General features: G+C 53.5%; 1 protein-coding gene across 4 annotated transcripts in view; it reads right to left on the bottom strand.

Annotated features, from left to right (window-relative positions):
* The window catches only part of PACS2 (phosphofurin acidic cluster sorting protein 2), a 67683-nt gene extending 55816 nt beyond the window's left edge, over nucleotides 1-11867 (bottom strand). For all 4 annotated transcript variants that reach the window (XM_058567881.1, XM_058567882.1, XM_058567883.1 and 1 more), the window contains exon 1: nucleotides 11640-11867. In XM_058567881.1, the coding sequence (XP_058423864.1) occupies nucleotides 11640-11758 (119 nt within the window). In that variant the 5' untranslated portion in view covers nucleotides 11759-11867. The remainder of the gene's footprint in view (nucleotides 1-11639) is intronic.
* Between the last annotated feature and the right edge of the window lie 13373 nt (nucleotides 11868-25240).

The raw sequence follows: 25240 nt of genomic DNA, 5'->3' as shown, positions 1-25240 counted from the left end.
GTGGAGCAGACAGCTGCTCTACATCCTGGCTTCACCGAATCCAAACATGAGGTTAAGTACAAGTCCTGAATCTAGTGAGCCCCACAGCCAGGGGAGAAGATTAACTAAAGCCAATGCTCTATTACTACGCACGGCCCTACTGTGTGACCCCGGTGCTGGAGAAGTCTGACACCCTCTCTAGAAGTCAGTAATGTGCAAAACAGCACTCCTTTTTCACTGAGAAGGACTCTCATGTTGATTTTCCTCTTAAAGGTAATTGAAAGATACCCAAGTAGGAGGAAAGCCACTAGCAACTCTCTCCAAATGCGCCTAATCAAACCAGCTTTCTTTTTATTCCACATAAGCAGCTTAACTGGACATTCCACTTGCACTGGTGCCCACTGTGCTCTCACCCACAGGAGCTGGTTTTCAACAGAAAGGGGCTGCGGGCTGACCACAGCACACCTGAGGTCTGTGCAGCCATCTGCTCTCCCACTCGGCAGAGCCCGTCCACCCGCTCACCCTGGAGCCCTCTCTGCTTAGACAGCAGCACCGGGCTCCTATTTGAGGCACAGAGCACGTGCAGACATCCCGGCTTTCAAGTGACCGTGAGCTCAGTGCAGAGCAGCTTCCCAAGAGCGGGAAGTGTCCCCGAGAGAGGCTGGTGGTGGCAGCTGTCCCCTCCCCCACAGGCCCCTGTGCAGTGGTGGCAGGGGGATGGAATGTCCCTAAACCGGGAGCAGCTGGCCAAGGACCCTGGGGGAGGGCGCTGCTTTCTCCCAGGTCATTATCGCCTTTTGAGGGAACTATTCTCCAGGAGGCAAAATATCACAGAGCGAAAACAGAGGCGTGGACATTCTCTCACTCAGGTTGCAGAAAAGAAGAAAGGGCTGAGCCACTGGCTGGGCTGTGGTGGGTCCCCCTCCAGACACCTCTTCCCACCTGGAGAGGCCGGGAGTCTCCCTGCCCACGAGCTTCTCCAGACAACCACCTCCATAATCGCCCCAAAGCCAGTCCGCCTCGCACACAAGGCACTTTTCTGCCCAGGATCAAGACTGCAGCAACCCCAGCACAGCCTCGGGGGCTCAGTTGTCAGTGGTCCTGCTCTCGACCCAAGTTACTAACAAACATCTGAAACATTCGATGACCCCCCCAGAGCCAGGGCGGTGTTCTGGAACCCACAGGCGGGTCCCACAGGCAGGTCCTCCTTGGCAGGTGCGGGGGAGTAGGGGGCAGGGACATCAGATGCCCCAGCCCAGACCCCGAGGCCTCGGCCTCACGTCCCCCATGGGGACCTGCAGCAGGGCACTTCCCTCAGCTGTGCCAGGCTGGCATCATGCTGCTCGGCACAAAACCAGGAGGCCAGCCTGTGAGGCAAGCACAAGGCTCTGCGTTCACAGCACTACTAGCCCAGGGCCCGAAAAGTGAGTGGCTGGTGGGGGAGCCAGGACCCCGCACCCCTCAGCATCTGAGCATAGCCTCACGGCCCACCAGGCCCCCATGGGGCAGTCCTGGGTCAGTGCTGACCAGGCTTAGACACACACCTCCTGCCACCTCAGCTGTCACCACCACCAGACCCTCGGCCTTTGCTGCGCCCTCTCCTCTGGGAAGCCCCCTCCATTGCCCTCCCTCCCAGGGGCTCCTCTGAGTAGGGCAGCGCTGAGCACCAGAGCATGGCCTGTGCCCAGCCCCACCTGCAGCTCAGACCCCACTCTGTCCTCGCTCCTCTCTCGGGGGTCCCTCCAGGCCTGCCCCACGGCCCCAAGGCTGGTTTTCGCTTGCAAAGAAATGTCACCCACAAATGAGTTCAATGTGCAGCCCCTGGACGCTCCATGGGACAAGTGCTGTTTGTAAACACATGCCACGCTCAGCTCATCTCCCACCAGAGCCTGGCCAGAGAGGGGCACGTGCCCATTTGGGGTGAGGCAACCGTGTCATTCTCCGTTAACTTTCCAAAGTGTGACAACTTTAAGTTATGCTGCAACTGGTTAGAGCAGAAAGCCTAGAGCCCAAGCTGGAATCCAGCGAGTATTGGGGGCTGCCCAGGACTCCCACAGGGACCCCAAGCAGGAACAGACGGCAGAATCCTGGCCACAGGGTCGGTCGTGAGAGCCCAGAAGCCGGGACAGGTCTTCACAGCCAAAGCTTGCCCTGACCTCCCCAGAGCGCAGCCCAGCCTAGGGAAGGCGGGCCCCACATGGAGCATCTGCAGGTGACCAGCCCCTCAGTGGTGCTCAGGGGAAGAAACCGGAACACTGCACACCAAGGGAGCAGCTGGTGCAGCAGCTCATTGCCCAGGATGCCCATCGCCAGCTCCACACCTGCCTGAGGCGCTTTCGGGCACCCAGACAGGCAGGGATGAGCCCCGTATGAGCTGTGACGCCACCGAGCTGAGGAGAGCCCCACTCCTGCCAAGGTCAGAAGCAGGGATGGAGGCAGTGGTCGCCAGGAGCCCCAAGCATGGTGACGCCCATCCTCCTGGGGCCTGGGCACAGAGCCGACCCCACGCTGCAGCACCTGAGGCCCGGGAATGCAAATTGTGCTGGAAAAGCTCATCCAATTCTTTTGCATCTAAAAATAGGGAAGTCCTGACTGGCCGTGCCACAACAAAAGAAGAAGCATCCTCAGTGCCTCCTGCAGGTCAGCTGCAGAGTTATCCTGGAAAAGGAGGCTCAAATTCAGCGGAAGATGCCAGCAGCCCCAGGCGTCAACCGGCTGAGGCTCTGTCTCACACAGAGCTCACCCCAGCGACCTCACTTGAAGGTCTGTCTACAGGGGCCCCACTGCTGTCCCGATAGGGATGACATACACCCCACAAAGTAAAGCGAGCAAGATGAAGGAGCCCAGCGCCAACTGGAGGAGGCTTGTGGCCCGGGCACTCGACGCTGGGCATACGCAGCTGAAACCCAGGCTGGCCCTTCGGTGAAGGTCACTCCGTCTGAGCAAAGGGAAGTGCCTCCAAGGGCTTGCCCGCTGCAGGTCTGCGCCCTGGCCTGGCCAGGGGAGGAGGCATGTGGGTCCCCTACCAACAGCGTTCTGCCTTCTTGGAGGGCAGAGAGTGAAGGCGCGACAGATGCCCGAGCCCGTGCTGCTCACCTCGGACCTCAAGGTATGCGCAGGGCTGCATGCGCTGGAGGGGCGGGATCGCCACACGCACACGCACACGGAGCCAGTTGACAGCCAGGACATGAGATAGGCGAGGTCCTCCCCTTCTGCCAAGAGCAAGACGCAGTGCACCCACACGAGGAGGAGAGGCCGGGCCAGGCTCCCAGCCCACCCCACTCTGTCCTGGCAACAGGCGGGAGGCAGAACCTCACTGCCACAGCCACTGCCTGTCCTGGCCCCTCCACCATCCAATCCCATCCCCTCCCGCCATTGGGACAACGATGCCCTCAGGGCTAGACCTTCACGTGGCTAGGGGTTGCCTGCACGCCAGGGAGGGACCATGGTCCTTTCTTCGGTGAGGAAAGGCCGGCAGGGGCAGCAGGGATAGGACGGCTGCCAGCGAGCAGGGCAGCAGGAAAGGCAGACGCGCCCATTCCCCGGCGTCTCCACCACCCACTCGGCCCCCTCAAGGTTCCAGAAGGCTCCGTTTACCAGGCACCCCCCAGGGGACCCATCCTGGCCTGACCACGCAGGAGGCCCGGGGCCTTGAACTCCCCAGGGAGAGAACCACCAGGCTGGCAGCAGCTTGGCGCTGTTTCGACTGCTGTGGAGAGGCAACTCCTGAACAGCATTTGCTTCTCAACCCAGAAAGCACGGAACACGGGGTGCTGCCTCCTCCAGGGCTGGACTGAGGGTCAGCGCAGGCTGGAGACACTTAACAATACAAAGTGCTCTTACTAGAGACTCAGTCCTTCAAGACAGTGACATTCTCACCACGCATCACAACACTCTGCAAAGACCACCTTGACTGAGGACATAACCCCGACAACCCACCTCCAGGGCAGAAGGGACCCTGTCTTCTGAACACGTTCACATGCTGTTTTTCAGGACAACCTTCAGTGCCACTGTCCACTAAATAAGCAGGGAGAAGCAACGGGCCCCCACCTAGTTCACAGGTCATTAAACACCAGATGAGACCACACACTTGCCCCAGCAAAGCACCAGCAACAGCCCCTGAGGCAGCTGCTTCCTTCCACACATAAGCCAGTCCAGGAAGACAAGATGTTTACGACACTGAGCCCCATGGAGAGCTACCGCCCACTCTGCTGCCAAGAGAGAAGCAGACCTCTGCCCAGGTGTGGCCAGGGGCTCAGCACTGTCCAGGCTCCGCAGGGTTGGGCAACATGGAGCTGCTGACTGCAGCAAGGTGCCAGGCCCTCCACTGAACACCAACCCACGGCTATAGACTGCCAAAGTCAGCCTCCTCAGTCTCTCCCTCGGAGCAGCCCTCATCCCTCACAGGCTGCAAAAACCCCAAGCCCCCTCTCAAACTCCCGCACGGCCCCCGCCCACCTCCACCCATGTATACATCCAGTCCAACCTCAGCCACCAGCTAAACTTGCGTCTAACGCCACCAACCACCAGCCAGCACCATCTCCCAAACACACGCCCACAAAAGAGATCAGTGACTTCCCCAAACTCAAAACAAAACCCACATTCCTGAGTGCGGCATCTTCATTCAACCACAGGAATGTTCACCAAGGAGCTACTCCGTGTCAGGCTCCGGGCAGGTCTGGGAGACAGCCGGAGCCACAGCCTGCCACAGAGCACCCGGCCTGCTGCAGCAGCTCTCGTGCAGGTCAGGCCCAACAGACAGACATGGACAGAAGCAGAAAAAGGCTGGGAACCGGCCACTGCTCCAGGGATGTGCAAAGTCTGCCAAGCCGGCCACTCTCCATTAACGCCCAGTGGAAGGACTAATGCACGTCCAGTCAGTGTTCCGGAGGTAAAAAGAGAGAATGTGGCAGAGGCAACAACTGAAGAGAAAGAGAGGCAACAAACTGAAGAGTTCCGGCTGAGAATGCCGCAGAATGAATGAAAGTTACCAATCCACAAGGTCAATAAGTCTAGTACCCGACTCGGGCAGAAAAAAGAGAAACCCACACCTGACACAACAGAGAGGCAATCCCAAAGACAACAGGAGGAAGGACAGACCTTTAAATGAGTCAGATCCCACTGACAGTTGACTGTTCAATAGCAAAACCGAAGCAAAGTCAGGGAAGATGCACCTTCTACGTGCAGAGAGAGGCGATGCCCCCTGGAACTCCACGCCCAGAGAACTCCCTCCACCTGCAGAGGGGAGATGCCCCCTGGAACTCCACGCCCAGAGAACTCCCTCCACGTGCAGAGGGGAGATGCCCCCTGGAACTCCACGCCCAGAGAACTCCCTCCACGTGCAGAGAGAGGCAATGCCCCCTGGAACTCCACGCCCAGAGAACTCCCTCCACGTGCAGAGGGGGGATGCCCCCTGGAACTCCACGCCCAGAGAACTCCCTCCACGTGCAGAGGGGAGATGCCCCCTGGAACTCCATGCCCAGAGAACTCCCTCCACGTGCAGAGAGAAGAGACTCCCCTGGAACTCCAGAACCAGAGAACTCCCTCCAGGCAGGAGGGTAAATGTCGTCAGATACACAGAAAGAGTAGTAGTTACCAGCAGATCCCCATTAAACGAAACCCTCAAGATGCATTTTCGGACAGAAAGAGGAGAAAAATGATTCCACATTGTGAGATGCAAGAAGAATGAAGAAACGAAAGTGGTGAATTTTGAGGTGAATCAAGTTTTAACAGTATGAAGCAATAGTAACCTCTCATGGTCTTAAAAAGAAGACAATTAAATTACAGTAAACAAGAGCATAGAAATGAGAAATTTGGGTAGGAATACCATGCTCCCCCTGTTGTTCAGGAAGAGAATAAAGATGCATTAACTTTAAAATATAACAGCAGGTATGTAAATTACAATTGACACAGTAACCACTAACGAAATAGAAATCGAGGTAAACTCAAACTCATAGAGGGGAAAGAGACTAAGAAGAAAACAAAGGCGAATAAGATAAGACAGAAGGAAAACAAACAGAGAAGGCAGGGCATTCATAAGCACAAAAATACAACGGTAGATATACCAGTAATTTAGATAAATGACCAGTAATTTAGATAAATGACAGCTGGCTGAATGTTCTAGTTGAAAAATAAAGACTGTCAGATTGAATGAAAACAAAATCTAGATATATGCCAAATAACCAAAGACACATCTGACACGTAAGGATACAGAAAAGTTCAGAGAAACAAGGTGGGAAAAACATAACAGGCAAATACTACCCAAAAGAAAGCTTCCAGAGCTGTTCAGTCTCCAAGCCCAGGTGCAGACAAAGAGCATTACCAGACAGAGAGGCAAATCCCGGGGAGGTATTACAACCTGAAATCATGTGTGTACCTCATAATCTGGTCTCAACATCACGGAACTCCAAGAGGAAGAGATAAACCCACGACCAGGTTAGGAGATTGTAACACGTGTCCCAAGTAGATGAAAAGAGAAACAGATTTGAAGACCACAATGAACGCAGCTTCATCTAACGGACAGGTATCCAATAGCACCATCAACCGCCCCACACATTCCTTTTCAGTACAAACAGAACACGGAGAGAGACTGACCTCACACTGAGCCATAAAGCACGCTCCAAAACATTTTAAGGACTTGGTGTCATATTAACCACCTTCTCTGACTACAGTGTAACTAACTTAGAAATGAATAATGGAAAAAAGAGAAGAAACAAATTCGACAATGGAAAAATAAGTAGGAAAAAAAACCCATATATTTGGATATTAAGAAACTCTGAGGGGCCGGCCAGGTGGCATAGCGGTTAAGTTTGCGTGCTCTGCTTCAACAGCCCGGAGTTCACAGGTTTGGATCCTGGGCATGGACCTACACACCGCTCATCAAGCCATGCTGTGGCAGAGTCCCATATACAAAGTAGAGGAAGATGGGCACAGATGTTAGCTCAGGGACAATCTTCCTCACAAAAATAAACAAATAAATAAAGTCATTCAAGAAACTTGGAAAAAAAAAAGAAACTTTGAAAGATGAAAGAAAGGTTAAAGAAAGAATAACAGAAAATTTTAAAAACATTGTAAACTGAACAATTCCACATATAAAAGCTTGTGAGAAGCAGCTAGGGCATCATTTATTTTGTAGCTTTAAATGCTTATGTGAAAGGAAAGGAGGAGGAAAAATAACGAGCTATGTATTTATCTTAAGCGATCAGAACAAAAACAGCAAAATAAACGTAAGGAGCGTAAATGGCAGGAAATAAAGAACTAATATTCATTTAAAAAACTGCTGAACCTCTGGTGAGAGAGATCAGAGGGTGCATGTCCACCTGCACAAATGGTCAAGAGAAGGAATTAAAAGGGGACAGCTCTACAGAGCCTGCACACAGTAAAAAAGTAAAAGAATGTTATGAACAACGAATGCCAATAAACTTGAAAATCTGGACAAAATAGACAAATTCTCAGAGAAATATATTTCCAAAACTAACTCAAAGAGGGGAAAAAAGTGTCCTACAACCATGAGAGAAGTTGAATCAGGAGTTATACTTCCCACAAAGGAACTCCAAGCTCAGGTTATCTTACAGATGATTTCTCCCACCATCCAGGGAACACAACCCCAGTTTTACACAACCTCACTGTGGCCCAGCAAAAGAGGAGACTCTTCAGCTCATTCTACAAGTTGTCTTGGCACCAAAACCTGATGGGGGCAGCAGAGGAGAGGGAGATTATAGACCCCAGACAGGGGCACAGGAGTCCTAAACCAATTTTAATAATCTAAATCCACCAATGAACAAGACAGGCGATACGCATGACCACGGTGGAATTTTTCCAAGGATGGAAGGTTAGTTTAATAGAAAATCCACTCACGTAATTACCACAACAGCAATTAAAGGAGAAAAACCACATGATGCTCTTAATAAAAGAAAAGTGTTTGATTATATTCAACATGCACTCACAATAAACGTAGAATAAAACCCTGGGGAGAAACCATCACACAGCCATTAGAATAGCTAAAATTCCAAATACACGCTGATGTACAAACACAACGACGTGGAACATAACACAGAACAGCCGGTAGCAGTGGAGGCTGGTGCCACCACCTTAGAAAACTGGTGGTTTCTTATGAAGCTGACACACACCCACCTCCCTTGTGGCCAGTTATTACCGAAGAGAAGTGAAAACACACGTCCCCCCCAAGCGCTGTGGTCACAGCAGCTTTGAACAGATAGCCCCAAACTGGAAACAACCCCAACACCCACCAAGGGGAGCAGGTTTAAACAGTGCGGTTTATTCCTACAATGGAACACCACGCAACAACAAAGCAGAGACCTCCGAAGCTGCAGGAGGGGTGGGTCCCTACAGCAAACGCAGAGCGAGAAGCCGGGCCCAAGAGCTACATGCTGCCTGATACCTTCACGGGGAGCCCCAGAGCAGCCTGGGGCCCTGAGATGGCCGTCTCACTGGGGCGAAGGTGCCCGGCGCACAGCTCCCAAAACTCACACTTCCCGCTAAGACCCTTCCACCTCCGCCGTGTGTCAACTCAACCTGAACATCCTTCAAATGGGCAAGGACCTGAACAAGGAGTTTGTGGAGGTGAAAATGTGAATGAACAATAAGCATGTGAAAAGATGTCCAGCCTCATGAAATTTAAAAATTAATTAATAAAACTTAACAGGAAAAAAAATTAAGTGGGAAGTGCAAGGGTCTAAAGTGACCCAGCCCCTACTGAAGCCCTGGGGGACACAGGAGTCCGCTTCAGGAACTCTAGCATTCGGCACAGGCAAGAGAAGGCAGGGAGGATGGACACCACTGGACACCATGGCTCCGCGGTCACTGGGGAGGAGCACTGTCTGGACCGGTTATCTCGAGGAAATCCAAGAAACCGAGTCCTCCCCGAGTTACAGCCCCGGAGCCTGGCACGAGCTCCCGGGGAAGAGCAGAGCTCTCCCGCCACCACGGGGAAGGGAAGAGCATGAAACAAGACCAAGGCCAAAGCCAGGTGGCCCCTGGGAGGCAGCACAGACGGTGCGAAGACAGCTGAGAAACACGCACCAATTGGAAGAGGGCGGTTTCAACACATCTAGCCAAAAAAGGGTTACTATCCCCCAAAGAAACTGCTGAGACTCAAGTATGGGGAAAAAAGGAGAAAGAAAAATTGGCAAAAGAAATAAACAGGAATTTCGCTGACGAGGAAGTACAAATGGCCTACATTAGTAATCAGAGAAATTCAAATTAAAACCACAATACCATTTCACACCCACCAGACTGGCAAAAATTAAAAGTCAGGCAAGCGCTGGCAAGAATGCAGAGCAGCGGGGACTCTTGTCCCTGCCGATGGAGGCCGGAGCTGGCACACCGCTCTAGGAAGCCGCCTGGTAGTAACACTGAGCACACCCCCCAAAACCCACTATGGGCACATGCTTACGACAGGCCTGCCCGCCCACAGGAGGCACGCACGCAGAGGACAGGTGCGAGAACCCAACACCTGGAAACAAGCCAAAGGCCCCCTGACACAGCAGAGACACATGCTGTTGTCTTACAGGGTCACCCCGACGCATCGACGGCCATCAGTTCAGCCGCCAAACAAAAAGCAAGTGAGAATAAACAGAGAAAGTATGACCCCTTTTACATAAAGTCTCAAAGGAGCACAACTAGGACCAGCCTGTCCAAGAATGCATGCTCAGGAGGTACAAGCAGGGGACCAGCACGAGCTCACAGGGGTAGAGGCCGCACCGGGACAGGTAGGGGGCTTCACTATAACCACGTTCTGTATGTTCCACCCATAAACCCTGTGCCAGCCCTTGCTGATGGCTGCTCCACTCACCCCACGGCCCATTGACTCCACACCCACAGAACGCAACCTGCTGTCCCACCTTACTCTTCCCCCTACATCCCCTCGAGGCAGAGCCAGGGAGCCCCCAACACCTAATGCTGTCCAGCCCGGGCCCCTACATCCCGCCCCACGCTCTCCCTGCACACACACCAGGGTGGGTTTCCTAGACCAGCTCCAAGGGGGACTAATAAGGCACCTCAACACAGCCCCTGCCCTCCCGGCCTCTCCTGCCACCTGCCCCACCTCTCTCAGGTGAAAACCTCAGTAGTCCTTCAAGGAGCCCTGGGAAGCCACTGAAGAGGCACAGCAAAGGCAGGCTACTCTGTGCTCTGTCGGGGAGCCAGGCACTCTGCCAGGAGGGGGGCAAGCGTGGACTCAGAGAGCGGTGACAGAAGGAGCCAGCGCAAGAGATCCAGGGAGTGGTGACACTGCAGATGGGGACAGACAGGAGAAGCATGGGGGAGAAGGAGGGCCCAGGATGACTCGTGGTTATGGGGTCCAATGCTGGGGCAATTGCCAAGACGGGAAAGGGAGAGGAGGCCAGGCTTGGGGAGATGCTCCTGAGCTTGGCTTTGAGGCCCAGAGATTCCCAGAGGAGAGGCAAGCAGGTGGTTCTGGAGTCGGCCCCAAATGCTAGCTAACGCTGACCCTCAGGTCTCCCACGGACACTGCATCCTGCGGGAGGCCCCACACAGGTCTGGGAGTCATGCTGAGCACCCATCCCTTCCACTCAGCACAGCCAATACCCTGGGCTCCCAGCCCTGCGCTCCGGGAGGGCAAACCCCGGTGTCCGGCCCCTCCGCAACCCCAATACCTCACTCAGCAACATCTGTTGAAGGAGCCGTGGCAGATGCGTGGCCCCCTTGGTGCATACCAGCCACTTCCTGTATCTGATGGCACTCCTGAGGTCCCACCAGGTCTCCCCAGGGAAAGCTCTTCCCTGCTGCCTACCTGCAGCCTTCATGGCCTGGTGTCTATCCCAGAATAGACTGGGTGCCAGAGTTTGTCTCTCCCCCTCAGCGAGCTTGGTCAGCAGGGACCACTGAGGGTGGAAGAACCCAGCAGAGCCTCAAGCTGACAGGAGAAACAGGGAAGTTGTGAGTCTGAGTGGAGTTGGGCTGGTGACAGCGCTGGCCTGTGGGTAAACCTCCTCCAGCTGCTACCACTGGCCAAGGGAGTGCTTCCCCACCAAGCGGCGAGGGGAGCGTCTTTCGCGACGGCAAAATTAAAAGCATGATGCAAAGAACAGTGTTTATGTACAAAGAAGTATCTCTAAATTATCAGCCAGACTGCAAACACGTAAAAGGCGGATGACCACGGGGCAGCAGGACAGAGAGGGTGGCGCCAGACCCCCAAGAAGATGAATAAAGGCGTGTGCTGGATGAAGGAGCACAATCGTGGTCCCAGGTTTGTGTGTCCTCTGGACGCTGCGCGCCCTGAGAGTCACTCCCAGGCGGCAGAGGCTTGACAGTGTGGTAGACGCAAAAGGAAATCTGTGATACCCAGTGGAGAGAGGAGACGCCGTAAGTCAACTCCACCAACACCGCATCAGGAGGCGGATGCGACGATGCTGGCTGAGAATTAACCAGGTGAGCGCCCGGGAGAGCCTCTGGAGACGGCGGGGCCTGAGAAACCCGCGCCGCTCCCTCCCCGGCGGGGACCGAGACCTTGGGGACCCTCCGCGCGTCAGGGGTTGCTCGCAGGGAACGCGCGTGCCGGAGGAGGGGCGCAAACGCGACGGCCTGGGGTGGAGGGCCCTGGTGGAGGTCCCGGGTGGACGGCCCCGGGCGGCCGGCAGGTGCGCGCGGGAACAAAGCGCCGGGCGGCGGCGGCGTACCTGGGCACGCAGCTGGGGCTGGAGCCGTCCACCTCCCAGGTGGCGAACAGGTTCATGGGCACCGGCGTGTTGAGCGCGGCGGGCGCGCCGGCCAGGCCCAGGCGGCCCCGCTCGGCCATGGCGCCGGCCCCGCCGCTCCCTCGGGCCTGGGGCTGCGGCCGGGCCGCAGACGCGCGGCGGGCAGGCGGGCCGGGCGCGCGGAGGGCGGCGGCGCGGTCACATGGCTGCCGGGCGGCGGGGACGGCCGGGCGGGCGGCGGACAGGCCCGCGGGCGGCGACCAGGCTGCGGCCGCCCCGCCCCACCCCGCCCGCCGCGCGCCCCCGCCGCCCGCCCCCGCCCCCGGCCGCGCCGCCGCCACCGATTGGCTGGGCGGGCGCGCGCTCACCGCCCCAGGCCCAGTCACAGCCCGCGGAGCGCTCGCCGGAAGTGAGATACGCCCCCTCCCCCGCCGGTGCCTCGCGAGGCGTCCCCAGCCCGCGGGAGCGCGCGTCCGCGCCTGCGCATAGGCCCCGCCCAGCGCGCCCCGCCCCGCCCCCCGGGAGGGGCCGGGGGAGACCTGGGTCTGTGCGCTCCGTGTGTCAACTCATACCCTCCCGTGTCCCGCACCCCGTGTCTGCCCGGCGCGCCACGCCTCAAGCACCCCCGCAGCCCCCCCAGGAGCACTCATTGTCCCCCTGCGTCTTCTGTGTCCCCACGCTCCAAGCCCCAGGCCTCCGCGCGTCCCCGCCCCCCCAGTCCTGCGTATCCTCCGAGTCTCCCCGCCCCCCTCGCGCACTCCCCGTGTCCCCCAGCGCGTTTCTATCCCGTGCCGTCCCCTGTGTCCCCCGCACCGAGCCCTAGACCACCGAGCCCGCGCCCCTCCAGTCCTCCTACGGACCCTCATCGTCTCCTTGTTCTCCCCTGCCCCGATTCCCCGGGCCCCTGTGTTCCCCGCAGGCCCTGGCTGGTGGCCGCTGTTCCTGCCTACGGGGGCCTGGGGCGTCCCACGTGCTCCGTGTGTAGAACTGATCCTCCATGAATCCCTCTGGAGTGTCCTTTCTCCCCAAGCCCCCTTAGTAACCAGCAGTGCCGTTTCTGCGTGTTTTACACAAAACAATGGAGAACAAATGTCTAAGGGCAGGGGCGGCTGCTGGCCCTGTGGCTCACAGTGAACTTGGGGGCCCAGGCCAGTAGCAGGCAAAGACCAGAGCTGCCCACTGGGACCACGGGGCAGGGAAGGTGGGAAAAGGCCCTGGGAAAGGACATCCAGGTTTGGGGGCCCAAGGAGGAGTCCCCTCCCCCATCCTTTTGGCGGCGGTTCTGGTCACCAGATCTTGCGCTGAGATTTAGGAAAAGCTTTTCTGGCGTCTCTTCCGTTTCTTTGTATCCAGTGTTACACAGCTGCTTTTACCTCCCGGTTCCTGTGTGTCTTGCTGTCTACAAGTAGGTTTATTGAAACAAGTCCAACCCAGGCAAACTGACTTTCTTCCCTTGCCCTTGGGGTTTACCATCCCAGGGCCCCTTGGCTCTTTCTCCTGCACAGTACTCCAGCCGGCTCCCTCCTTTGTAAGAGCTCGGCCTTCTCCGGCTGTAACTCCCGGATCCGGAGCTGCAAACAGCTGTGACTGCTTAAAGCCAGAGTTGCACTTTGGGGAGAACAACAGAATCTGTGTTTCCCACATGGTCCCGCTCCTTTGGGGTGGTACAACTGAGAGCCATGAGGGTCCCTGTGTCCTCGTCCAGCTGACTGGTGTTGTCTTACACTGCTGCTCCTGTCAGGCAGAGTGCCTGCCCGTCTCATACCTATGAGATGGGGTGTGGGGGAGAGAAGGGGGATATGACCGTATTCAGAGGGTGGGTAGCAGTCCCCTGTGAGGACAGGCTGCCTTTGGTGGCAGGGCAGAAGACAGACATCCATTGACCTCAGCATTTGGCGTGCTGCGCTGCGGGACAGCGAGGTACAGTTGCAGTCAGATGAATGGGCCGCCTGACACTTGGTGTCTGTGTGTGCTAGCATCTCGCTGGGCAAGGAGTGCAAGTCGGGGTCAAGTGAGGAAATGTAGGGTGACCAAGCTGTGCACAAGGGGGCTTGACACCAGCTGCCCACCACAGTGGAGCTGTGCCTCTCTTCTGTGCCAGCCACCATCATGAGCCCTTCATGGGCATCACAGCCCTGTCCCATCCCCATTTACAGCGAGGAAACTGAGGCACACGAGGTTATGCAGCTACTAAGGGGAGGAGCCAGGATGTGGGCCCCTCAGGTACCCACTATGGTGGAAACACTTAAATACTCCTGCAAGACGGGGAGGCAGAGACTGGAAACACACTGTGTGCACTGTACCTGTGACTCTATGCATGTTTCTTTGTTAAGGTGGGACCATTATGGACACAAAAATGTTAGTGGTGCTGAGGTGGTGGCCTTCTGTATTTTCCGAATTTTCTGCAGTGAACAGATATCACTTTGGTGATCAGAGTTAAGTTTTTGGCCAGAACCTGTTATTTGCATTGTCATTCTCTGTATTTAAAAATGACACTGTGGGGGCCGGCCCCGTGGCTTAGCGGTTAAGTGCGCACGCTCCACTGCTGGCGGCCCGGGTTCGGATCCCGGGCGTGCATGGACGCACCGCTTCTCCGGCCATGCTGAGGCTGCGCCCCACATACAGCAACTAGAAGGATGTGCAGCTATGACATACAACAATCTACTGGGGCTTTGGAGGGAAAAAATAAATAAATAAAATCTTAAAAAAAAAAAAATGACACTGTGTTCATCTTCCTCATTTGGGCTGTGGGTACCAGGATGAGTGCCCTGAAAGCTGGGAGGATGCCCCATCAAATGAGGCCCCTGCCCCAATGTTTGGAGCAGATCTGCTCTAACGGCTGTTTCTTTAAAGAAGGAACTTAGTTCAAGAGGAACATCTCTGGACAGCTGGAGAGCCTGGGTGTCATTGGGGAGGGAGGCCCCAGGAAAGGGTTGTCTAGAGCCCTGGGACCCCAGCATGGCACCCTGAAAACCTTTGCTGAGGACCTGACCTGCCTGCCAAGTTTGCAAAATAAATTAAAGCCTCGGATTCCCAAATGGTTGTTTCCCAATAGGGCTCCCGCTATGTGGAAGTCCCAAGCCTGGAAGACTGGACGAGATGGAGGCTCTGAGCCCCTTTCTTGCGGTCCTGCCCATCATCACTGGAGGTCCCTCTGCCTGCCTGCATTTCTGGGCTCTGGCATTTCTAGTTGGGTGGTCTGGACCTCTGGCTCTTTGGACACTCATTCATCTGAGTTAAGATGATACACCCCATGTGTGGGGATGTGATGTGGCACCAGGCAGGCACAGGCCCCTGCTGGCACAGGGAGGAGGCTGTCTCCAGCATGCAGACACCACGGGGGCTCCCCTCAGACTAGGAACCGTGGTATACGTCTTCACACACCTGGAGCGCTGCAGGCTCCTGCTCCTGGAGTTAGCCAGAGACAGTGTGCTGGCTCTGGCCTTCTGCCATGCTCACGTCAGGGAGACTGGTGCGCTCCTATGCGCTGTCACCTTTGGAGCAGCTTCAGCCAGTCAGGTGAGTGGCCAGGGCCTCTGATAGGGCCCAGGCATGGGTCAGCTGGATGGTTCCAGCTTGCTCCAGCTCACAGCTCTGCAGTGCCTTCTCTTACTTCCAGGAGCAGAGCTGAGAAAGCTGCCCCAGGTGAAACAAGTCCCCATCCAGTCCGTGCTCCTGGCAGAGGGACAGATCTGTGGATACCCCCGCATGTAGCTTATGTCACATCCACTCCCATGGGTGGAACACGTCATGTGGCTGAGCCACCATCATTGAGGTAAGGACAGAAACCCTTTGCACGGAAGGCACAGCAGATCACAAGGAGTGGCCAGGGGGGTAGTCCTCTCACAGGGAAAGGAACAGTTGTGACCAGGAATTCAGGTAACCTGGTACAGGGCAGGTGCACAAGGAATAACAAGCAGGAAGTGTGGCTGCAGAGCGCCAGACCCCAGGGCATGTCTGAGATGCTCCGTGAAGGTGGAACAGGAATGTGGGCTTTGGTACATGGGATGGGTAGACTCACCTTGAGGGCACCACCAATAATCCATCTACTGATGTTCAACATAAGGTTAGAGATTCAGACACCTAGGAGTGCCTGCCTGTCTTATTTCTCTGCCACCCCTGATGAGAGCCTGCATTTCATAAGTCAGGATGTCTCATGTGGCATCTCCCTGGGATGCCCTGCTAAGCGCCTGGCATGGAGCAGGTGCCCCATTAACCACTGCTGCTGACTGACTGCTGTAAAAGCTAGAAGTTCTATGAGGAGCTGCCCAAGAAAACATCCCAGGCGACCCTTATTGAGTTGAGTTGGAAGGTTCAAACATTTGTTCATTTAATAAATGATCATCAAGCCAGTTTCAAACCCTGGGGACACAGGACAGAAAAAACAGGACATGGTTCTTGCCCTCATGAAGCCTACATTCTCCTGGAGAGAGAATATGAATAGGTCAACCAACACACAAAAACAGTGCACTTTCAGAGAATGGAAGGATAATCCTGGGTGTTGTGACTGAGACAGGGTGGGCAGGGAAGATGTCCGAGCTGAGGACTGAAGGACAGTGAGGAGCCAGCCACAGAAAGGGCAGCGCTGGCCCAGGAGCCCCCAGGAAATGTGTCTGCTTGGCTCGGGCTCTGGAGGGGTAGAGTATTCCCCAAGAGTTGAGATCGAGTCTGCCCTTGCCTGGTTTGCACTAAAAATTCATACTCCCTGTGTTGTCTGGGAGACCCTAAGCCAAGACATTATCCCAGAGTTCCAGGTTAGGAAGGTCCTAGGCAGCTGGTGGGAGAATCACAAATCCTCCCAGGTGGGACCCCCTTCACCCCAGACTGCAGGATTGCCAAAGAAAAAGGCACCCAGGCAGGATAGGACAACACTGAAGGAAACAAGCCACCACGGGATAGAGTTAGAAGAATCAACCATGAAGGACCTCAGATACTGGAGTTATTGCCTGTACATGAAAACACAAGTGGGTTTAAGATAAACATTTGGAGGAATAAGTTAATATAAAAACAAAGACCAGGCAGTTTTCAAAAACAAAAAACAGAGAGAACGTCTATAAATAAAAAAATCAAAGTTTGTAAATTCAGTGAATGCAGATTAGATGCAGCTGAAGACAGAATCAATGAAGTGGAAGACAAATCTGGAGAAATTAAGCAGATTGCAGCATTAATAGAAAATGCAAAAGAGAGATCAAAAATGTGGAGACAGGTGTGAAGGTCCATAACATGCATTTTCTCAGAGTTCCAGAACAATGGGGGGGCCCTTTTGCCAATGGAAACTCCCAGAGTCATGCAGCTTTAGGGCAGAGCATTCTGAGCAAGTGAGCAGAGTGAACAGCAAGTATGGAGTCCCACAGCTGGAACTGGAACTGCCCTGGCAGGAGCAGGATCAGCAGGAACGAGAACTGTGGGACAGGCAGAAAGTGGGCCAGGGAGGCTCGGCCACACTCGAGCCTGTACTCCTCGTCTAAGTGTGCCACGGGAAACCACTGGAAGGTTTTCCACAGTGGGGAGACACAATCTGCTTCCTGCTTCAAAAGCCCCCCTGGTTGTTCTGGGAGAATCGATGGTGGGGGCAAAGTGGATGCAGGAGACCCTTGGAGGCCTGGACGGAGGTGGAGGCAGGGAAGGGGGTGGACCGTGATTGCAGATAGGTTGGATTTTGGAGGAACAGTCACCAGGACTGGGAAATGGACTGGAGGAGGAGGGTGAAGATGTGAGATGGAGATGGTGGTCACTGTGCCTTCACTGCAGGGACTACCAGGGAGGCGAAAGTAAGAGGACAAATAAGAGTCAGGCATGCCACACCCAGTGGGCCGGTGACAATGCTGTTAGTGGGCATATCAACAACGTAATAGTGACAGATAAAGACAGTAGTGTATCAGAAAAGTCCTTCCAGCAAACAGGTGGCACCCTCCCACTGGGGGTGGGTGTAAGGGAACCCTGGACAGTGCAGGGCCCCGTGAGTAGGAGCTGAAAGGAGTGGGAAAGGGAGAGTCATAGGAACCTGGAAGGAGGGAGCGGTGTGGAGGGGCCTCCTCCAGAGGGTGTGACTTTCAGAAAGGGGCCCCAGCCAGCACACAGAGGCTAACCCACCTGGAAGCCCGGAGACAAGGGAGCTGGTTCACTGAGAGGCCCCACTCGGTAGCAGGAGTGGCTCCATGCAGGTCTGCCGAATGACTGGATGAATGAGGAAGAGCTCACAAAGGAGATGGTGAGCACTCCCTCACTCCAACACCCAGCAGGTAGGAAACACCACGGAGATGAGATCCTGCTTAGAACAGCAAAAGAAACATAAAATACCTGGGGACAAACCTGGTAAGAAGTTAGAAAGTGTTAAAATTCTACTTCAGGAGATAAAAGAGGTTTACTCACTCCTTTAGCCTGTACCTGAACTGTGATCTTCATCAAAATGCCAATTTGGAAATAGTTAAATTAATTCTCACATGTTTACGGAAAACTGAACATGAGCATATTGCCAGGACATTTTTGCAAAAGAAGAGTGAGGAGGCACCATATCTGTTACAAGGATGAGACGATCGATGCCGCTAAGTACCGATTGACAGAAAGAAGTTGAGAGCCTGGAAAAGGCCCTGAATCATGTGGGAAGTTAGGACATTGTGGAAGCTGTGTATCAGTCATTAGGGAGAAAATGGATTATCCAAAAATGATATTGAGACAATTGGCTAGACTTTAAAAAAAAAACCTGAATCTTTATCTCACTCCTTACACCAAAATAAATTCCAGATGGAGCAAGAATTTAATCATGAAATATGAATCTATAAAAGCTCTAGAGAAATTGGAAAAATAGTTTATGATCTTGGAGTGAGGAGGGCTTTTATAAGCAAACCACACAACTCCAAAGGGCAAGATTAATAATTTTGTCTATGTTCTTAAAAAAAAAATTGGTGGTCCTCTGACCACAAACTGGGAAAAAAATCACAACAGATATATCAAAAGATGATTTTTTTAACACATAAAGAGCTCTTGCAAATCAGTAAGGAAAAAAAGAACCTAATAGAAAAATCTGCAAAAGATCAGACCCTCACCTGCCCAGTGGCGTAGCGGTTAAGTTCACACACTCTGCTTCAGCAGCTCAGGGTTTGCAGGTTTGGATCCTGGGCTTGGATCGATGCACTGCTTGTCAAGCCATGCTTGTGGCGGCATCCCATACAAAGTGGAGGAAGATGGGCACAGATGTTAGCCCAGGGCCAATCTTCCTCAGCCAAAAGAGGAGGATTCACATCGGGTGTTAGCTCGGGGCTAATCTTCCTCACAAAACAAGAAGAAAAAAAGATAAGCCCCCATTTCACATCCACTATTAAAAATTAAATTATATCAATGTATAATCAAATTAATTTTATGAAAAATAAAGGTAATAAAGACATAGCAAGCTCCTAATAATTTTGATGCGTTTTACCATTATCTATGCCCTTGAGGTGTTTATGTCTTTTCTATCTAGATGGTGGAAACATCTCTTCCCCACTGCACATTTAGTGACGTCATACCGGCAGCTTGAAGTTGGCGGTGGTGGGAGTATTTATATCACAGAAATTGGCAGACAAAGCGGGGATTGACCTATTGTTTTGTTTGTTGCCAAACTTCTCAAAGGCCATGCCCAGGGGGCTCATCTCACAAGAACTTTGCTCTGGAGACTCCTCACCAACTGCCATCCATCCTGCAGTGCATGTGGGTGTCATAGCTTCTGGAGGTTTATCCCTCCAAATGAATCCTTTCAGGGTCAAGAAAATGATATTTTAAAAAAGCATTAAACATCGTTGCAGATACTCCATTTCCTGGAACAAAAGATGAAGGTTCGGAAACAAAGACAGACAGGTAGCAGGCGTTGTTCTTCCTGAATGAGCTTGTGGGAAAGAGCTCATTCCCCGTCCCTCCTGCTCCGAGCACCCTCCCTGAGCTAGGATTGCATCCAAACCCATAACTTCAGATGCACCACCAGATCCAGGATTCGGTCAGCACCTCAGCCCTGCCACTAACACCTACTACAACTCGTGCAAAGGTCACCCCCTGCATTTCACAGGGAAAAGGCATGGATGGCGGTAGCCTTGGCCGGGAGTGAGGGACATGGACAGGGCGCCCTGGATGGGGAGCCCGTGGAGCCAGAGGGGCAACCCCTTGGCTCTGCCACCCAGACTCCCATCAAATACGGCAAAATGGGATACTGGCCTCAAGGGGACTTTCTGAGAACAGAAACACTGCAGGAAATTGGTGACTGATAGCCAGGCTGGAGACGTCAGATGTCTCTGCAGCCCCAAATCTACCAGCAGCAGAATTAAAAGGCAAATGGGAGAAAAATATCTGTAACATATATTGTAGGCCAAGGGTTGATGCCCTTGGTACAAGAAAGCCTCCTGCAAAGGGATGGGAACAGAGGCAGGGAAACACGTTCCACAGAAGACAGCAGACGGAGACGGATTGGCTGGAAATCACGAGGACGGCCTGCCCAAGTACAGAGATGCCCGTTTGGCCCGTCAGATTATTAAGGACTGAACCCCAGGATCCCTGTGTTGGTGCTCGGCGGGAAATGGGTGCCGCACTGGAGGGGCTCCACCAGGCCCCTTTGGGGAAGCCACTGGAGGACGGTCAGGAGCCCTAAGTCACCCTCAGACCAGCGGGGAGCAATGTGTGCCCGGAGACCCAGCCAGCTTAGCCTCTGAGAGTGAAAGCCTGGAATCAGCTCCAGGGTTGTAGAGCAGCATGTGGTTAGATCAGCCATGGCACAGCCACTCCACGGAACATTCTAGAGCTGTGAGAAATGGTGAGTTCAAAAATGCCTGAAAATAGAATATATAATACGATCCTATTTGGTTAACAAAACGTGTGTAAATGCATGTGCACGTGAAATATGTGTTTACATGTGAGTGATTATACATGTAAATGACCTTTTTCTAGGGATGGAAAAATACCAAAAGGTTAAAAATGAATGTGTGAGAAATCAGGATGAAGAGCTGCAGACGCAGTGTGCCCTGGGGTAGGAATAACGCACAGAAACACCCGCAGGCAGCCCTCCCGCCTCTTCCCTGGGGTTATTCTGGGCCCTGAGCACAAGGGGCACCTTTGTGTTTAAATTTTAATACTTCTCTGTGTTTCCCACAGTGGAAATAGCGTCTCAATAAGCCAGTACATGAGTTAAGTGTTGGAAGAGAAAGGAAAACAGGAGGGCCTATTACAGAAATCGGCAAAGGACGTTCACGGATAATTCACAAAAGGGGAGCTCCAGGGACGCAATGCCTGTAAACCATGTTCAATCTCAGTGCCACTCAGATTAATGCAGGAATGATTTCTGGTTTTCCTTATTTTTCGAATGTCTTACAATTAGCAAAACTGATTTTGGTAGCCTGAAAGCAATATTATTTCTTAAGTCAAAGAAATAAAGTCAGACCGGATGGAGATGGGCCCCGAATGCTGGGGTTTGTGCTGTAACAAGTGCAGAGGTAGGAGGGATGGCGCAGTTTTCAGCAAAAAGAGACCCGAGTGACGAGGCACTTTTCAAAGATTTGTGTCATCGTCGGCAGTGTGGCCCCAGGAGAGAGGGATATCTGGGAGCACCTGCTGGCTGCAGGTGCAAAGGCCGCAGGAGCCTGGGGGTACACTGCCCAGGGCTGGCCTTGCTGGCGCTGTGGGCGAGAGCCACTGGAAAGACGGCCTGGGTGTGACTTGTGACCGCTTGGGTTTGGGGCAGAGGGGAGAGGAGGTTTGGAGACTGACAGTCCCGCAGGAGAAAGAGAAACTTCAGGAGGGGAGATGCAGTACAGAAAGCAAAACCAGCACCAAGCCAAAAAGGCAGAGGTGTGTGTGATGCAGAACGACGGACTGGGAGCCAGATTCTATGTCATACAACTGCAAGGGGCACTGAATCACACAGACCCAGAGCACCTCCCAGGAAACTTCCAGACACTGCGCACCAGTGGGACTCAGCCTGACATGTTCATGAGGGTGGGAGGGAATAAATGGAGGCACGGGGAGGGCAGATTCGCCTAAGGGCCGCCTGCACGGGTTGGAGGGACAGGTGCTTCGCATGACCGGGGAGCCTAGAGGAGAGCAGGTGTGGGATGCCCTCGTCCGGGAGGAAGACTTACCCATCCAGATAATAACTAGTGGGCATCATCCCCTTTGGACCAGGAGATTATGTGTTTGTGCATAAGATTAAACTTTGCAGTAGGCTGGGAGTTTGCAAAAATAGATCCAGCTATTCTACTGACTAATACTGATTTGTTTAATCCAGGATGACCCTGGTGCAGGGGCTGTGCCACCGCTGCAATGTCCCCTCCCCAGGTCCTTCCCTTCTTGGGACATGTACTGGGGTCATTGGGGTCAGCCAAGGCTTGGAGACATCAGGACATCCAGAGGGCCCTGGTGCTTAACCTCGAGGTCCACTCCTCAAGGATGCCCAGCTCGGAGGACCAGGCGCTCCTACAGGTGCCTCCCTCGGATCTTCTAGACGAGCTGATCGGGGCCCTCAGTGTGGCCCCAGGGACGGTCAGGGGAGGTGACACTTTGACTGTAGGCGGCCTCAGAGCTTGGCGACTGTGTAGCACCCAGGGACCCCTCAGACTCTTCATTTGTCAAGTCTGATCCTTACAGGATTGTAGCAGAATCGCATACGTATTAATTTGGCCTTAAAGGTTTTTTGCACTGGTAAAGGATGGGGTGATTCCTAGCTTGCTAAACCATGAACTGCCAGCTTTTATCCTCCCTTGCCTGCCTTAGCACATCCCCCAGTGAACTTCTTCCCACCAATCAAGGAGGTGTCTTCTCTGAGCAGATGGAGCTAGGAAAAGTGTCCGTCCCCAAAGAGCAGTAGCTGCAGCCACGCACCTACTCCCAAAAGGATGCTCCCTGTATCTCAAGACATTCTAGAAGTCTTGACTTCGGGAACTTTCCAGTGGGCTGCAGAATTCAGGCTTTGAAGGAGCTATAGAAAGAGGTCAGGCCTCCCTCCACTCTGTCCAGGGACGGAACCAGAGAGATGCTGGCCAGGCAGACAACACTGACCAGTTGACCCGCCGAACAAGGGACTCCTCCTGCCTCTTGTGGAGGTGGGAGAACGTGACTGACTGTGCGGAGGTCATGTGGCTGTGCTGGGCCAGGATGTGGGACCCGAGGGCTCTGGCCCTTGGCTTCTGTGGTGGAAGATGGACTGACCCCCACCAAGTCACACAATGAGGGTGGGCGGATTTGCATTCTGAGCAGTCTGCAAACGTAACTATGTGCATGGAACATAGGTTATTTCCCCTACTGCTCCCCACAATGCTAGGCTGGAGGTGCCATCAGCCCCATCAGGCAGACGAGGAGATACCAACTTGGAGAACTTGCCCATGGCCACACAGCAGGTGATTTTCAGGCGAGGTACTGGGAGCCTGTGCACCTGGCCTTGGTCCTATCTGCACTGACAGCTGCCTATGGGAAAATGTTTTAAAATGTACCTGGGTTTCATTTTAATTAGTATGGTAAGGTGACAGACACAAGACAACTGTCTTTGAAAGAAGCCTTTATTACTTATAGTTCCCAAAAGGAGGGGCACGGCATGCCATGCAGGGCCATGAGGGAAGCATCCATGTTGGTCAGGAGGCAGAGGGAGCAAGGGGAAGTCATGGGCAGAGCTTTTATTGGGGTTTCCAGGGGAAAGAAGGGGTGAGGCAGGGTGGGCGTGCTGAGCAGGCTTAGGATTGGCCTCTGGGCTAGAGGGGTGGGCTCTAGTTGTCCAGAGCCTGGCCCTGGGGGGATTTAGGGCGGGAGGACAGTATCCTGGACTTGGGGAGTCCATAAAAGGAGGGAGTTGGGGGTCTGGAATCAGGATTGGTCAGTTTGCATATCAAAGGAGCGCCCTCCCCCCCACCTCCCTGCGTTGTTTGCTATGTCTAGGAATTATCTAATCCAGGTCTGCAAGGCCCCAGGATGTCAAAACATCATAAAGTATACAAAATAAAAAACATGATTAATACAGAAAGCGACCAGGAATGGGCAGCTCGCGGGCTCCTAGTCTTTCACCTGAAACTGTAACTCGGCTGGCAGGTCATTTTTCTTGGGCCCTAAGGAATGGAAATCCTTCCTGGTTTGTGTTTCAGGAAACCTCCGGTTTAGATTAAAGCTGCTCTCTCTCCATCCCGACACCACGGTGCTTCCAGCTTGCTGTGGCCCCCTCTAAGAAATGATCATGCCCCGGCACCCAGCTGGGCCGCACCTGTCTGCTCTCATGTTCCTGGAGTCTGAGAGGTCAGAAGACGATCCAAGGCCCTTGTCTACTGTTGAATGGAGATCATGGCTTAGCCTCCCTGTGCCCCGGCTTCCTCTTCTGTGCAGGGCAGGGAAGGTCCGAACTGCTCATGCTTGGTGCCCACGTGGGTGCTCGGGGTGTAGTGCCCTCCGTCTCCCCATGCTTGGCCCTTTTGAGCTTGTCAATCCGGGCTAGTGCCTGTCAGCCAGTCCTAAATGTTTATTGAGTGTCCCCTGTGTGCTAGCTGTTGGAGGTCCCCGGAGGAACCCAAGAGACGTTCCTCTTGGGTTCATAGATGCCCTCTTGCTCAGAGGGAGGCAGCTGCCCTGTGTTCTCACTCCAAGCTGGCTCCATTCTGTATAACCCCACACCACCTTGGGGTGCCTCACTCCCACTCTGTGGTCCATTCTGAGCAAAGGCTTCTTAGTCCAGGTAGCAGCCACCTTCTGGCCATTACTCAGTTGAACCACACTCTTTAAACTTCTTGTCTTTGTGGGTGTTGTTACCTCCACACCGCTGCTCCTTTGGCCCACGAAACCCCAGTCCTGCCCTGCCCGACTCAAATGCTGTGCCTGGGAGGCCCCGGCTCCTCTGCACATACCTCCACCAGCGACCTCACCCGGGAGCCCTCTAGTGCATCAGGTGAGAGCAGGATTCAGTGACCACGCAGGGCCACGTTGAATTCTGGCTTTGTCACCTACTGGCTGTGTGATGTGGGGCTGTCACCCGTTAAATCCTCAGGGCATTCTTCTATAAAATGGGATAGCAGTATCTGCAACATACTGTCACCATGAGGATTAAATGTATTGTGCACAGAGAGAACATTTTCCATAGATAATCAATTACAAAAAGATATTTGAGAAATCTCCAAATATTTGGAAATTAAACAACATACTTCCAAATAGCCCTTGGGTCCAAGAAGAAATCAAAAGGGAAATGAGAAAGAATTTTGAACTGAATGAAAATGAAAACTCAACATGTCAAAGTCTTTGGGATTCAGCTAAAGTAGTAATTCCAATTTAGTAACACTATTTAGTAACGTATAGTGGTAAAATGCCTATATTATAAAAGAAAGGAGATCTTAAATTGATGATCTCATCTTACTCCTTACAAAACTAGAAAAAAAGGAAATTAAACCCCAATTAAGCAGAGGGAAGGATATAATAAGAATCAGAGTAGAGATGAATGAAATAGAAAACAGAAAAACAATAGAGAAAATGAATAAACCAAATGTGGTCCTTTGAGAAGGTCAGTACAACTGGTAAACCTCTAGACTGATCTGGGAAAAAAGGACAGAAGACAGAAATGACCAGGATTGGGGACCTGGACGTGAGAGGGATGGGAGGGG

The sequence above is a fragment of the Diceros bicornis genome, chromosome 24 (genome assembly GCF_020826845.1).
Source record: "Diceros bicornis minor isolate mBicDic1 chromosome 24, mDicBic1.mat.cur, whole genome shotgun sequence".
NCBI lineage: Eukaryota > Metazoa > Chordata > Mammalia > Perissodactyla > Rhinocerotidae > Diceros > Diceros bicornis.
This window is presented reverse-complemented; position numbering and strand designations above follow the sequence as displayed.